The 14,944-nt window shown below is 53.5% G+C and overlaps 1 protein-coding gene across 8 annotated transcripts in view; it reads right to left on the reverse strand.

The window, feature by feature from the left end:
- TBC1D1 (TBC1 domain family member 1) overlaps nt 1–14,944 on the reverse strand; it is a 241,533-nt gene that overhangs the window by 154,985 nt on the left and 71,604 nt on the right. The window contains exon 1 of one of the 8 annotated variants that reach the window (XM_073646168.1): nt 11,448–11,737. The exons of 6 other annotated variants lie outside the window; for them this stretch is intronic. In XM_073646168.1, coding sequence (XP_073502269.1) covers nt 11,448–11,513 — 66 coding nt within the window. In that variant the 5' untranslated portion in view covers nt 11,514–11,737. Of the gene's footprint in view, nt 1–11,447; nt 11,738–14,944 lie in introns of those variants that run through there. One more of the 8 variants, XM_073646182.1, reaches the window with a different exon arrangement.

The following is a 14,944-nucleotide window of genomic DNA, read 5'->3' on the forward strand; positions in this document are numbered from 1 at the left end:
GCCACAGCTACCTCAATGCCCCTTATAGCTGTGCCCCGGCCCTAACAGAAAAAAAAATAAGAAGGACATTAAAATAAATGTGAGAAAATTCAATATATAAAGATGCGGTAATTAGATCAAACCCCAAAAAGTAAAGGTACATCCAAAATGCAACCCCATGGTTCACATGGGAAATTACATTGCCGATCATATCCTAGAGTGAGTGACATGTCACCATGATGAGTAGTCATATGTAGATCACCAGGACAGGTCATATGTAGATCACCAGGAGTGGTCGGTCATATGTAGACTAGCACCACTGAATGGATCTAATCCACATGTGGACACACAGCTATTTAAAACTGCAAATTCATGGCAGAAATGTGAGTCAATCTGAGATTTCTGACACGGATTTCACTGCAATTACGCAGATTCTTTTTCCATTTCTTAGAAACACATGAAAAATTCAGTGTGTGATTACGCAGGCGATCAGGGTTCGAAACGCATAACAATCTTGTGTTAAACATGTTTTTCCTACTAGCCCTTTTGGATCATACACTGATGGCTGGTTTTAACTTTATGATGGAATAAAAATCTTTGACTTATGGATTTTTCTACGAACGGCGGATGTCCCACATCCGGTGTGTTGTTCTACGGGACTAATCTTCCCGTATGTCTCCTGTGCACTTGCCACTTTCGTGGATACAGCCAAGTGGAAGAGGGGAGCTGAATCACAAAATCCTTTTTTCAGCAGATGAAATATATCATCTTTAACATGATTTCCCTATGGCAAAGTTCACACATGAATGCATGTAAAAAAAAAAAATTTAAAAAAAAAAAAAAAAAATTAATAAATTTTCATCCATATGACATTATTTTTAAAAATCACTTACTGATAACTGCTCACCGTTTTTCTCTGCACAACCCAGGAGAGCAGTGATTAAGTCATAAAAACATAACCGCTGCAGCTCACTTCAGACTGAGCAGATAGCAATTAGGTGACCAGAGCCGGCAGAGATCACCGCTCTTTCCCAGGTTGTAAAGAGCGGTGTAGCTAGTATAGTATTACTCTGTGTATCTCTACATCGGGAACCCGCAATGTGTGAAGATACCCTAATGTCTGTAGAAGAGGGGTCCTCAATATGTTAGGAATGCTATGGAGACCTCTCTTAAGTATGGCTGAGGTCACAGTAAGGGCACATGTAGATGTTGGAATTTTCTTCTAGCTTCAATCTGCACATCTGCAAAAATGATGGGTAAATTTAAACATCATGTGTATTGGTAAATTTAAAAACGAAAAGTGTAAAAACATTAAAAAAAAAAAAAAACACGACACCGGGTTTACGCGTTTCGAGCTTAGCCCTGATGTGCAAATTACAGGCATTAATCGACCATCAACATAGCATTATACAACAAAAAAAGCCAGTCAGCAGCCGGTTAATACCCTGTTTCAACAGGACAATATAAAATTCTTTGCACACAGAACAACCGTTAAAGAAGTTGCCCACTATTTTATTCTCCCCCCCCCCCCCCCCCCCCAGGGCCCATAAGACTTCTTGTAAATGCCTTCCATTGCAGATACTGCCTGTGAGCGGCGCTATCAGCAGGGCCGTATTTGCCCTTAGGCACGTGCCTAGGGCGCCATAATTCGAGGAGGGCGGCGCCTGAGCGTGTTTTTTTTTTTTTTGTGTGTGTGTGTGTGTTTTTTTGTTTTTTTTTGGGGGTCATAGCGCCCTCTCGCCCTCCGGTCACGCTCACCCACCTCACCTCTCTAGTCTGCTCTGCTGCTGCGATCTGGAAAGAAGAGGAGGAGCCCGGGCACTTGAAGTTCCCGCGGAGGCTGGGCAGCACATCGCTAGCGGCGGCTCATCTCAGCAGGCAGCGCCGGTAATTGTGTCCTGTTGTGATGTGCCATTGCGCCGACACTGCCACCCTGGCCGTGGTGCCGGTGCATGATGCTGGCTGAGGAGCTGCCGCTTCTGCAGACAGTCTGCTCTGCAGCATAATTGATGATGGCGGGGGCGGCAGGCGGGTGGCGGGATCATAGTTTAGGCGCAGACGCGCAGTCAGCAGCTGCCGCCAGTACTGTGTTCTGTGCTGTGTACAGGCAGTACAGCCAGCGGGCAGCAGTGCCAGCCTGACAGAGCCCAGACTGCCTGAGTCTCTGACTGAGAAGTCTGACTAGTCTGTGACTGTTGTCACTGGTCAGACATGATGGCAGGCAGCAGCAGGGAGGGACACAGTGGGGTCTGAATCCCAGACATGGGCTGCATCAGGCACTGCAGCATTGCATATGGGCCATATGCAATGCTGCAGTGCCTGCTGCAGCCCAGTTCTGTGTGAGCAGCTCCCACCCCCATATACAATGCTGCAGCCCTGTAGTCTGTGTGGGCCGCTCCCATCCCCCCCCACCCCCATATACAATGCTGCAGCCCTGTGGTCTGTGTGGGCCGCTCCCATCCCCCCCCACCCCCATATACAATGCTGCAGCCTGTGGTCTGTGTGGGCCGCTCCCACCCCCATATACAATGCTGCAGCCCTGTGGTCTGTGTGGGCCGCTCCCATCCCCCCCCACCCCCATATACAATGCTGCAGCCCTGTGGTCTGTGTGGGCCGCTCCCATCCCCCCCCACCCCCATATACAATGCTGCAGCCCTGTGGTCTGTGTGGGCCGCTCCCATCCCCCCCCATATACAATGCTGCAGCCCTGTGGTCTGTGTGGGCCGCTCCCACCCCCCCCCACCCCCATATACAATGCTGCATCCCTGTGGTCTGTGTGGGCCGCTCCCATCACCCCCACCCCCATATACAATGCTGCAGCCCTGTGGTCTCTGTGGGCCGCTCCCATCCCCCCCACCCCCATATACAATGCAGCAGCCCTGTGGTCTCTGTGGGCCGCTCCCATCCCCCCCCCCCATATACAATGCTGCAGCCCTGTGGTCTGTGTGGGTCGCTCCCATCACCCCCACCCCCATATACAATGCTGCAGCCCTGTGGTCTCTGTGGGCCGCTCCCATCCCCCCCACCCCCATATACAATGCTGCAGCCCTGTGGTCTCTGTGGGCCGCTCCCATCCCCCCCACCCCCATATACAATGATGCAGCCCTGTGGTCTGTGTGGGTCGCTCCCATCCCCCCCACCCCCATATACAATGCTGCAGCCCTGTGGTCTGTGTGGGCCGCTCCCACCCCCCCCACCCCCATATACAATGCTGCAGCCCTGTGGTCTGTGTGGGCCGCTCCCATCTTCCCCCACCCCCATATACAATGCTGCAGCCCTGTGGTCTGTGTGGGCCGCTCCCATCTTCCCCCACCCCCATATACAATGCTGCAGCCCTGTGGTCTGTGTGGGCCGCTCCCATCCCCCCCACCCCCATATACAATGCTGCAGCCCTGTGGTCTGTGTGGGCCGCTCCCATCCCCCCCACCCCCATATACAATGCTGCAGCCCTGTGGTCTGTGTGGGCCGCTCCCATCTTCCCCCACCCCCATATACAATGCTGCAGCCCTGTGGTCTGTGTGGGCCGCTCCCACCCCCATATACAATGCTGCAGCCCTGTGGTCTGTGTGGGCCGCACCCATCCCCCCCACCATATACAATTGTAGCACCCTGAGGACTCGGCTGCTACAGGGGTATTACACCTCAAGCCAGAGGTGTGGTATTCCACTCCCGGGTAAGGATGGAGTGTGGAACTGAGCTCAGATAGCTGCATGCACTACATACATCCCATTTCCGGGGGACAGATCGACGGTACTCCCACCAATATATGTGCAGGTACGATAGTGTCTGTCCCTGGCTGGAGTGGGAGGGGGGTGGAACATCCCAGTAGTGTAGGGGCAGATAGGGGGAGCAGTCTGGGTAATGCTAGGAGCTCATTGGGTGCTGGTCACCTGAGCTCACACATAGAGGGAGTATATAAGGTGGGCACCATCTTAGGACAGGGTCTTTTGTAGAGTGAGTCAGCCTTTGTAGAGTCAGAGGAGCAGAGCAGAGAAGCTCAGCCAGAAGGGCTGACAGGGAGTTGTGGTTCCGGCTGGGCCCAGCTCCAAGGCCAAGTGAGAGAGAGAGAGAGAGAGAGAGAGAGAGAGAGAGGAGTCAGAAGGACCCAGAGAGAAGAAGAAGGAACCCCAAGACCCCAGAATACAAACAGCAGGGTGAAGGGTTGGCACCCAGGGTACCGGATCCCAAGCTGGCAGAGAGAAAAGCACACCTTAGCCAGAGACCGGAGGTCGTGGGCAGGATCTGCCACGACCCTCACTAAATCCACTAGGAAGGCATACCAAGTATAGGGTCAGGGAACCCAGAAGAGGTGTACCCACCAAGAGACCCGAGGGAGCCGGACATAAGTGGATCCATAGTGAGAACGGCCAGAAGAGAGGGAAAGTCAGAAAGGGAGCTCAGGACCACGCTCCAGAATTGCTTGGGGGTTGGCCTAGTCCAGGACCTGGTGGACGCAGCACGGCTCGGGTGGTCACTTCAGGCCAGAGTGACCATAAGAACACCCGTAAGTAAAAACCCCTGAACTGCACAGCCTGACTGAGTCTTCTTGCTGATTCATCCTGCACCTTCACAACCACCATCCTCTACATCTGACCCCCTGAGGCTATACCCCTCCCGTTGGGGGTTATACTACCACAGCTGCACACATACCACCAGCCTCAGCGGACCCTTCTGCAGCGGCGGCCTTTTGACCGCAAATCAACGGGTGGCGTAGTCGACATTAAGAACACCAATAACATCTGTAAAGACTGCCACACACTGAGTTTGACACCCTGGACACGGACCGGGTCGCCGCCACTCGGAGACTACAACCCCCATCTGATCCGGTTCCGGGTATCCCCAAACAGCACTGGCCCAGGGGGCGCGTCAACTTTGGCGTAGTCGGCAGGATTTCGTGCCCGCAACCACCGGGTACTGCGTGCCTGAAGAAAAGTTCAAATTTACCTCAAAAAGAAGTCTCCCGCCGGTTCCAGAGGGTCCCCGCCATGGGACGCCATCACGGATCGTTTCCCGCCGGTTGCCCGCCATCTGCAGCTTTTTCCCGCCATCCACGGAGTTTCCCGCCACTGGGAGACGATTCCCGCCATTTCCAGAAGATTTCCCGCCTTGGAAGAGCGGACGCCATTATGGGCGTGCCAGAGGGTGGCAAGAGGTCACCTCCCATCGTGGGCCAGGTCAAGGAATGGCGCCAAAAGCGGAAACCGCCCCCACCAACAGAGACTGTGATGCTGGAGATGTCCATCAGCGTGAGAGAACTGCCCCTGGAACTGACAATCACAGAGTTGCCCCGGGACCACCTTCAATGTGGGCGGAGACAGAACAAAACAGAGAAGATGGGTGCAGCCTGGAGGAGTCTGGAGAGAGCACACCCGGAGACAAGAAGTCTAGAGAGGACTCCGGAGAAGTCGTACCCGGAGATGGAAGGAGAGGCAGGCAGCACCGACCCAGTGGTCAGGAGCCTGTTGCAAGCAACAACCCCACTAGGCTTAGTGGAGATCCTGGCACAGCTCCCCCGAGACCAGGAGCATGCACAGACCGCACTGGAGGGCTTGGCTCAGAGGATGGCCCGAGTGCAGCGGGACGTACTGGCCGCATGGAGCAGAGAGATGGCCCAGCAGGCTGGAACCCGCCAGCGAAGCACGCCACCCGAGACGAGGAGACAGACCGCCTCTGAGGATGGTGCAGGAGGAGTGAAGGCCGGAGACGGCGCCGAAGAGGGAGCTGAACAGATGGAGGCAGGTAAAGGGGACGTCACTACCCCGAGCCGAGAAACCGCGTGCCTGCCCCAGCTCCCCGTCGCAGAGCCCGAAATTCCCCCTGCCGTGCCCGTCGCTGCATCGTCACCGCTCCAGACAAGGCCTCAAGCAGAAGCCGCGGCCGCGACCCCTGTGACGTCACGTGCCTCAACCCTGAGCGCGGAAAAGCAGGAAACACCACCGGCCTGGTCGCAAGGTCCAGTACCCCCGGGCGCCGCAGTACCAACAGCGCCCTCTACCTCTACTGAGCCACCGGCCTGGTCGCTGGGCCAAGTAACCCCGGGCGCCGCCGTCTTCACGGTGCCCTTTACGTTCAGGGTGCCCCAAGCCTGGTCGCAAGGCCTAGTGAACCCGGGCGCCGCTACCACCACCGCGCCCTCAACGTCCACCGTGCCGCACCTGGGTGAAGACTTGTTTGCCCAGCACACATGCCCGGATGGGCAGCCCTTTGTGTGGCTACCGGAGTTCCACCATCCCCGACTCCGGAAAGAAAGACCCCTAGATGAGCCCCTGATTCCGGTTCCGAAGCCCGTTAAGATCACCCCACTCTCGTTGGAGGAAGCGCAGTTTGCGTGGGACCCCACCGGAGGAGACCTCATGGGATTCACCCAAGAGACTCGGGCAGCCGCAGCTGAGCGTGCGGAGTGCTGCCGGCAGCAGTTAGAGGTCTTCGACCGGGAGCGAAGAGAGAGGCGGGTCCGTGAGCAGCGGCTGCAGGAACAAAGCGCAGGGCAGAAGAGCCGGACCAGGAGGAACCCCCGTGCAGCCCACGGTCCCTGTGCCACCGGGACTGTAATTAAATTCCAACTGCAGCACGGTTGGGGTTTCATCAGGGATCATCACACCCCCGGCGACGTCTTTGTCACCCGCAGAGACGTGGAGTCCCATCTGCCGGAGGGACACAGAGGTCGTGACCTATATGTAGGGGACGAGGTCACGTTCACCCGGCACAAGTGTGCCAAAGGACCCTACGCCCTCCATGTACACCGGCTGACGGAGGAGGAGCTACGGTGTGAAGAGGAGCAAGAGGACCCGGACGGGTCTGAAGGAGGAGCAGGAGTACGCCGTCATTAAAGTACGGTAAAGAGACTGTACATAGTTACCCGTCAGGGTATATGCCATGCTGCCAACTTAAAATAAGGTCCCCGTTGGGACAAGTGTGAACTGTTCCAGTGTGTCCCATCTCCCCACAGGCTGAGGACTGTGAGCAGCCATCCCTTTTCCCCACTGGTCGAGGACTGAGAGCGGCCACCTTTCCTTGTATATAGTTGCGCTTTCTAAGGCGCCCCCTACCGGTTTTATAGGAAACTGTTGTTTTTCTACAAGAGACTGTTGCACTTTACCCGGTCACAAGTTGCACCGTGGCCGGAGGAACAAAAATGTTTATATGAAAAAGTTTTATGCTGATAATATATGATGTTTTATATGTTTATGTTTTATGAAAAAAAAAAAAATGTATGTTTGTGGATGTTTTTGTTCTCTTACAGGCCGAGGACGTGCTGTGATTTACCAGGGGGGAATGTAGCACCCTGAGGACTCGGCTGCTACAGGGGTATTACACCTCAAGCCAGAGGTGTGGTATTCCACTCCCGGGTAAGGATGGAGTGTGGAACTGAGCTCAGTTAGCTGCATGCACTACATACATCCCATTTCCGGGGGACAGATCGACGGTACTCCCACCAATATATGTGCAGGTACGATAGTGTCTGTCCCTGGCTGGAGTGGGAGGGGGGTGGAACATCCCAGTAGTGTAGGGGCAGATAGGGGGAGCAGTCTGGGTAATGCTAGGAGCTCATTGGGTGCTGGTCACCTGAGCTCACACATAGAGGGAGTATATAAGGTGGGCACCATCTTAGGACAGGGTCTTTTGTAGAGTGAGTCAGCCTTTGTAGAGTCAGAGGAGCAGAGCAGAGAAGCTCAGCCAGAAGGGCTGACAGGGAGTTGTGGTTCCGGCTGGGCCCAGCTCCAAGGCCAAGTGAGAGAGAGAGAGGAGTCAGAAGGACCCAGAGAGAAGAAGAAGGAACCCCAAGACCCCAGAATACAAACAGCAGGGTGAAGGGTTGGAACCCAGGGTACCGGATCCCAAGCTGGCAGAGAGAAAAGCACACCTTAGCCAGAGACCGGAGGTCGTGGGCAGGATCTGCCACGACCCTCACTAAATCCACTAGGAAGGCATACCAAGTATAGGGTCAGGGAACCCAGAAGAGGTGTACCCACCAAGAGACCCGAGGGAGCCGGACATAAGTGGATCCATAGTGAGAACGGCCAGAAGAGAGGGAAAGTCAGAAAGGGAGCTCAGGACCACGCTCCAGAATTGCTTGGGGGTTGGCCTAGTCCAGGACCTGGTGGACGCAGCACGGCTCGGGTGGTCACTTCAGGCCAGAGTGACCATAAGAACACCCGTAAGTAAAAACCCCTGAACTGCACAGCCTGACTGAGTCTTCTTGCTGATTCATCCTGCACCTTCACAACCACCATCCTCTACATCTGACCCCCTGAGGCTATACCCCTCCCGTTGGGGGTTATACTACCACAGCTGCACACATACCACCAGCCTCAGCGGACCCTTCTGCAGCGGCGGCCTTTTGACCGCAAATCAACGGGTGGCGTAGTCGACATTAAGAACACCAATAACATCTGTAAAGACTGCCACACACTGAGTTTGACACCCTGGGCACGGACCGGGTCGCCGCCACTCGGAGACTACAACCCCCATCTGATCCGGTTCCGGGTATCCCCAAACAGCACTGGCGCGTCACAATGCTGCAGCCCTGTGGTCTGTGTGGGCCGCTCCCCCCCACCCCCATATACAATGCTGCAGCCCTGTGGTCTGTGTGGGCCGCTCCCTTCCCCCCCCACCCCCATATACAATGCTGCAGCCCTGTGGTCTGTGTGGGCCGCTCCCCCCCCCCCCCCCCCCACCCCAGACTTTTATATGTGCTACATGGAATGGCCGCTATGGGGGGGGGGGCGACCACTGACAGTGCCTAGGTCAGCAGAAACTCCAAATACGCCCCTGGCTATCAGTGGCATCACGTGACCCCGCGCTGACGTCACAACAAGTGAGGAGTGACTCAGTACTGGGGTCCCCGCGGTGGCTGCTCGGTTGTGGACAGGGTTACCCCCCGCGTCACACCCAGTATCCACCGTGAGCTTTCCCAATGAATGAGGAGAAGCAGAGCGCGCAGTGGATGCCAAGTGTGACGCAGGGAGGGGTATCCCCGCCTACACCCTGGCATCCACCTGGAACGCGTAAGACAGAGACCCCCGGCTGCTGCCAGCACTTGACGTGACATCAGCGGATGTCAGAGCCGGCTGCAGCCGGGGGTCACATGATGCCTGTGAGCGGCCAGTGATAGCGCCGCTCACAGGCATTATGTGCAACAGAAGGTAATTACAACAAGTCTTAGGTGCCCCAGGGTGATACAAAGTAATGGACAACCCCTTTATTATGATCTTTCTGTGGTCCTAGAATATCATTGTTCTCGGCAGCACTTGTTTTGTTTACAAAAAAAATATATGCTGCAGAGAATGATGATTGTATAGCAAGTTTAAAAATCATTGCAACCAAAAAAATGAGCATTTTGCTGGTTCGTCAGGTGACGATCACTGGATTTTTTGGATGGGTCAATGGTTGAGAACTAGCATTCCTATGAACGCTCATTTCCGGATTATCAGCGTGACAAGACGGAAGATAAGGACAGACTCTGATGTTAGCATCAATCCGGTCCAACTCTGATTCGGGAGATGGGTCATATAGTCGCCCGCTACCAGTGCGGCACCGTAGAGTCCTCACCCAAAGTGAGGAGTCACAAGTCTGTAGTCACACAGAGCAACTGCAGACCTGTAAGCTGGACAACCCCTTTAGGTGCAAAGTGAACTACTGTTTTCTCTCCAGTTACAATGTAACAAAAGCAATAATAATTACAACAATGAACAGAGACAACACAATGCAGAAAGGAGAACAAGAAAAACACGCCCAGCATCAGACACAGTCCGTGCTGTCTCTCTACACAGAGGACTCCTTCCCTTAATGCTTTCATACTAAGAGTATGTTTACATTTAATGACAATTACTCACTGATCGGTGGGCTGCTTGCTGTAGTTTTGATAAAATTTTTAAAAAGACACTGTTTTAACTGTAGTAGATCACTAGAGGTCTAGCAAACCTGCTGCCATGTAATCCTCCATATTCATATGCTCTTTTCATCCTGCTCCCACCACTGATTGGCAGCTTTCTGCCTATGCACAGTGTACACAGAGCTGCCAATCAGTGGTGTGGGAGGGGTTATACAGTGCTCAGCAGAGAACTGCAGTAGATGAGACTTCATTCATTTTATGAAAACTACAGCAAGCAGCCCAGTAAGTGATACAGCGCTAGAATCAGGGGCTCTGACCCTACATGAGGCTGCTCGCAGATTAGGTAGCAAAAACCTGCTGACAGATTTATTTTTAAAGCCTGTTCATTTGACATCTTTACTACCTGGTGCGGTTATTGGTTTAGGGGTAAATCTGCTGGTTATATCCGCCCTTACTGCCCCCTACAGATCCTTTTCCAGAGGTTTTCTGGGCCCCGCTGTTATGTGCTTTCTGCTCTCGAACGCACACAGGTAACATTTTGCAAATGCTCACCCAGGTCGCGGCCGATCACCAGCCACCGTGGAGACCCGCGTCAGCTAATGATTAAGTTAGTGGGCCTTTCTGGCACAGACCAGCAGGAACCAGGTTCGCATCCCAGGGATATACGATTAATATTTCTTTTAAAGTAATCTGAGCAATTTACAAAAGTATTTATATTCCGGACAACTCCTTTAACACGACGACCTGATATCCATCCTAGCACATCACAGGTTATAGTAGCCCCGGCCAGCATCGCTAGGAACAAATCTTCAGCATAGTGTGCAGCATTTGGCCACCAGTCACACGGCATTGTTATGGACGTCTCATATCACACCCACTTGGAAACAGAAAAGGACAAGAATAAAGTTAAAGGAGGGACTCATAAAAAAAAGAGAATGCTGCTCTCTGGGGGGAGTCCAGCTCCTGAGACCCCCCCCCCCCCCCATCACCGTCACTTTTCAGCCCCTGTGACATAATACTTTTTACAGATTCATATATATGAAAGTTCTCAGTTTTACATTTAATCTCCAAAACAATTTGCAGAATCCCCAAACCCCTTTTATGGTAGAAATTGCAACAATAATATGTAAACAGTCATGTAAACATCCCCTAGACACAGTCAGCTCTGCTACATCAGCACTGACACAGCTGCAGATACAAGGGAGGGGAAATAAGGAACACATGAATGAAATAAAGTTCAGGAAGATTCTCAGGGAAACCCAAGTCCCAGGACAGCCTGATAGCAGAGCCTGAGGGAGCAGAGAGCTGGCAGCAGAGCCCCTCATCCAGCAGTCTGCCATGCTCACCCAGGGCACAGATCTGGCAGCAGAGCCCAGTAGATTGCCATGCTCACCCAGCAGTCTGCCATGCTCACCCAGGGCACAGATCTGGCAGCAGAGCCCAGCAGACTGCCATGCTCACCCAGGGCACAGATCTGGCAGCAGAGCCCAGCAGACTGCCATGCTCACCCAGGGCACAGATCTGGCAGCAGAGCCCAGCAGACTGCCATGCTCACCCAGCAGTGCCCCTCACCCAGCAGTCTGCCATGCTCACCCAGGGCACAGATCTGGCAGCAGACTGCCATGCCCCTCACCTTATTCTCCTTCTCCTGCCCTGTGTCCAGGTGGATGGAGATCAGCCTCTGCAGCCTGGCCTTCATGTCTGGGGGTCTCCACTGCTCATGGATGTAACTGCCACTTCCTAGACTTGCTGAGCACAGCTCGGCTCCTTTAGGCTTTCAAGCTGTAACTGCTGAGCCCCGACCAATCCTGTCCTCTGCTCGGGGGAGCTCACACTCTCCATTGGATTAGGAAGTGCGGGCTGTTCCTCAAAGCTCTCATTGTCCTCATGGCTGGTGGTGAGCTGTGATCACAGCCTCCTGGCTGCAGGTTTCACTCACACAATGAATACTTAATGAGTTTCAGCCACTTCACACTTAGGAGAAGGGAGGAACACGAAGATCAGGCAGTGTTCACACATCACTGGAGGCTGCAGGAGAACCAGAAGTCCTAGAGCTTCACCCTACAGTCACTTATATGTTAGTCTATAGGGATGGATTATTTACAATTTCCTAATGTTGATATATTGCCCTATTTATTTCCTATCAGATGAGAAAGATAAAAGTGCAGGAAACTATAGGGACTAATTCATTGGTGCAACCTGTGCAGCCCCATAGGGGTCCGAGAGGTGTACATTATTATGACTGACTGCCAAGGCCCCTCTTCTGTCTGTGTCTGCTCCTGGCCCATTATACTGATCTTACACAGGGGCCCTCTTCTGTCTGTGGCTGCTCCTGGGCCCATATACTGATCTTACACAGGGGTCCTCTTCTGTCTGTGTCTGATCCTGGCCCCATATACTGATCATGTACAGGGGCCCTCTACTGTCTGTGTCTGCTCCTGGGACCATATACTGATCTTACACAGGGGCCCTCTTCTGTCTGTGTCTGCTCCTGGGACCATATACTGATCTTACACAGGGGCCCTCTTCTGTCTGTGTCTGCTCCTGGCCCATTATACTGATCATGTACAGGGGTCCTCTTCTGTCTGTGTCTGCTCCTGGGCCCATATACTGATCTTACACAGGGGCCCTCTTCTGTCTGTGTCTGCTCCTGGGCCCATATACTGATCTTACACAGGGGTCCTCTTCTGTCTGTGTCTGCTCCTGGCCCCATATCCTGATCTTACACAGGGGTCCTCTTCTGTCTGTGTCTGCTCCTGGCCCCATATCCTGATCATGTACAGGGGCCCTCTTCTGTCTGTGGCTGCTCCTGGCCCCATATACTGATCTTACACAGGGGTCCTCTTCTGTCTGTGTCTGCTCCTGGCCCCATATCCTGATCTTACACAGGGGTCCTCTTCTGTCTGTGTCTGCTCCTGGGACCATATACTGATCTTACACAGGGGCCCTCTTCTGTCTGTGTCTGCTCCTGGGACCATATACTGATCTTACACAGGGGTCCTCTTCTGTCTGTGTCTGCTCCTGGCCCCATATACTGATCTTACACAGGGGTCCTCTTCTGTCTGTGTCTGCTCCTGGCCCCATATCCTGATCTTACACAGGGGCCCTCTTCTGTCTGTGGCTGCTCCTGGGCCCATATACTGATCTTACACAGGGGTCCTCTTCTGTCTGTGTCTGCTCCTGGCCCATTATACTGATCATGTACAGGGGTCCTCTTCTGTCTGTGTCTGCTCCTGGGCCCATATACTGATCTTACACAGGGGCCCTCTTCTGTCTGTGTCTGCTCCTGGGCCCATATACTGATCTTACACAGGGGTCCTCTTCTGTCTGTGTCTGCTCCTGGCCCATTATACTGATCATGTACAGGGGTCCTCTTCTGTCTGTGTCTGCTCCTGGGCCCATATACTAATCTTACACAGGGGTCCTCTTCTGTCTGTGTCTGCTCCTGGCCCCATATACTGATCTTACACAGGGGCCCTCTTCTGTCTGTGTCTGCTCCTGCGACTATATCCTGATCTTACACAGGGGTCCTCTTCTGTCTGTGTCTGCTCCTGGGCCCATATACTGATCATGTGCAGGGGCCCTCTTTTGTCTGTGTCTGCTCCTGCGACTATATCCTGATCTTACACAGGGGCCCTCTTCTGTCTGTGTCTGCTCCTGGGCCCATATACTGATCTTACACAGGGGCCCTCTTCTGTCTGTGTCTGCTCCTGGGCCCATATACTAATCTTACACAGGGTTCCTCTTCTGTCTGTGTCTGCTCCTGGCCCCATATACTGATCTTACACAGGGGCCCTCTTCTGTCTGTGTCTGCTCCTGCGACTATATCCTGATCTTACACAGGGGCCCTCTTCTGTCTGTGTCTGCTTCTGGGCCCATATACTGATCATGTGCAGGGGCCCTCTTCTGTCTGTGTCTGCTCCTGCGACTATATCCTGATCTTACACAGGGGCCCTCTTCTGTCTGTGTCTGCTCCTGGCCCCATATACTGATCATGTACAGGGGCCCTCTTCTGTCTGTGTCTGCTCCTGGCCCCATATCCTGATCTTACACAGGGGCCCTCTTCTGTCTGTGTCTGCTCCTGGGCCCATATACTGATCTTACACAGGGGTCCTCTTCTGTCTGTGTCTGCTCCTGGCCCATTATACTGATCATGTACAGGGGTCCTCTTCTGTCTGTGTCTGCTCCTGGGCCCATATACTGATCTTACACAGGGGCCCTCTTCTGTCTGTGTCTGCTCCTGGGCCCATATACTAATCTTACACAGGGGCCCTCTTCTGTCTGTGTCTGCTCCTGGCCCATTATACTGATCATGTACAGGGGCCCTCTTCTGTCTGTGTCTGCTCCTGGGCCCATATACTGATCTTACACAGGGGCCCTCTTCTGTCTGTGTCTGCTCCTGGGCCCATATACTAATCTTACACAGGGGTCCTCTTCTGTCTGTGTCTGCTCCTGGCCCCATATACTGATCTTACACAGGGGCCCTCTTCTGTCTGTGTCTGCTCCTGCGACTATATCCTGATCTTACACAGGGGCCCTCTTCTGTCTGTGTCTGCTCATGGGCCCATATACTAATCTTACACAGGGGTCCTCTTCTGTCTGTGTCTGCTCCTGCGACTATATCCTGATCTTACACAGGGGTCCTCTTCTGTCTGTGTCTGTTCCTGGGCCCATATACTGATCTTACACAGGGGCCCTCTTCTGTCTGTGTCTGTTCCTGGGACCATATCCTGATCTTACACAGGGGCCCTCTCCTGTCTGTGTCTGCTCCTGCGACTATATTCTGATCTTACACAGGGGCCCTCTTCTGTCTGTGTCTGTTTCTGGGACCATATACTGATCTTACACAGGGGCCCTCTTCTGTCTGTGCCTGCTCTTGGCCCCATATACTCATCTTACACAGGGGCCCTCTTCTGTCTGTGTCTGTTCCTGGGACCATATCCTGATCTTACACAGGGGCCCTCTCCTGTCTGTGTCTGCTCCTGCGACTATATTCTGATCTTACACAGGGGCCCTCTTCTGTCTGTGTCTGTTTCTGGAACCATATACTGATCTTACACAGGGGCCCTCTTCTGTCTGTGTCTGCTCTTGGCCCCATATACTCATCTTACACAGGGGCCCTCTTCTGTC

The sequence above is a fragment of the Phyllobates terribilis genome, unplaced genomic scaffold (genome assembly GCF_046119375.1).
Source record: "Phyllobates terribilis strain yellow unplaced genomic scaffold, ASM4611937v1 Scaffold_1__5_contigs__length_1240528914, whole genome shotgun sequence".
In the NCBI taxonomy this organism is placed as follows: domain Eukaryota; kingdom Metazoa; phylum Chordata; class Amphibia; order Anura; family Dendrobatidae; genus Phyllobates; species Phyllobates terribilis.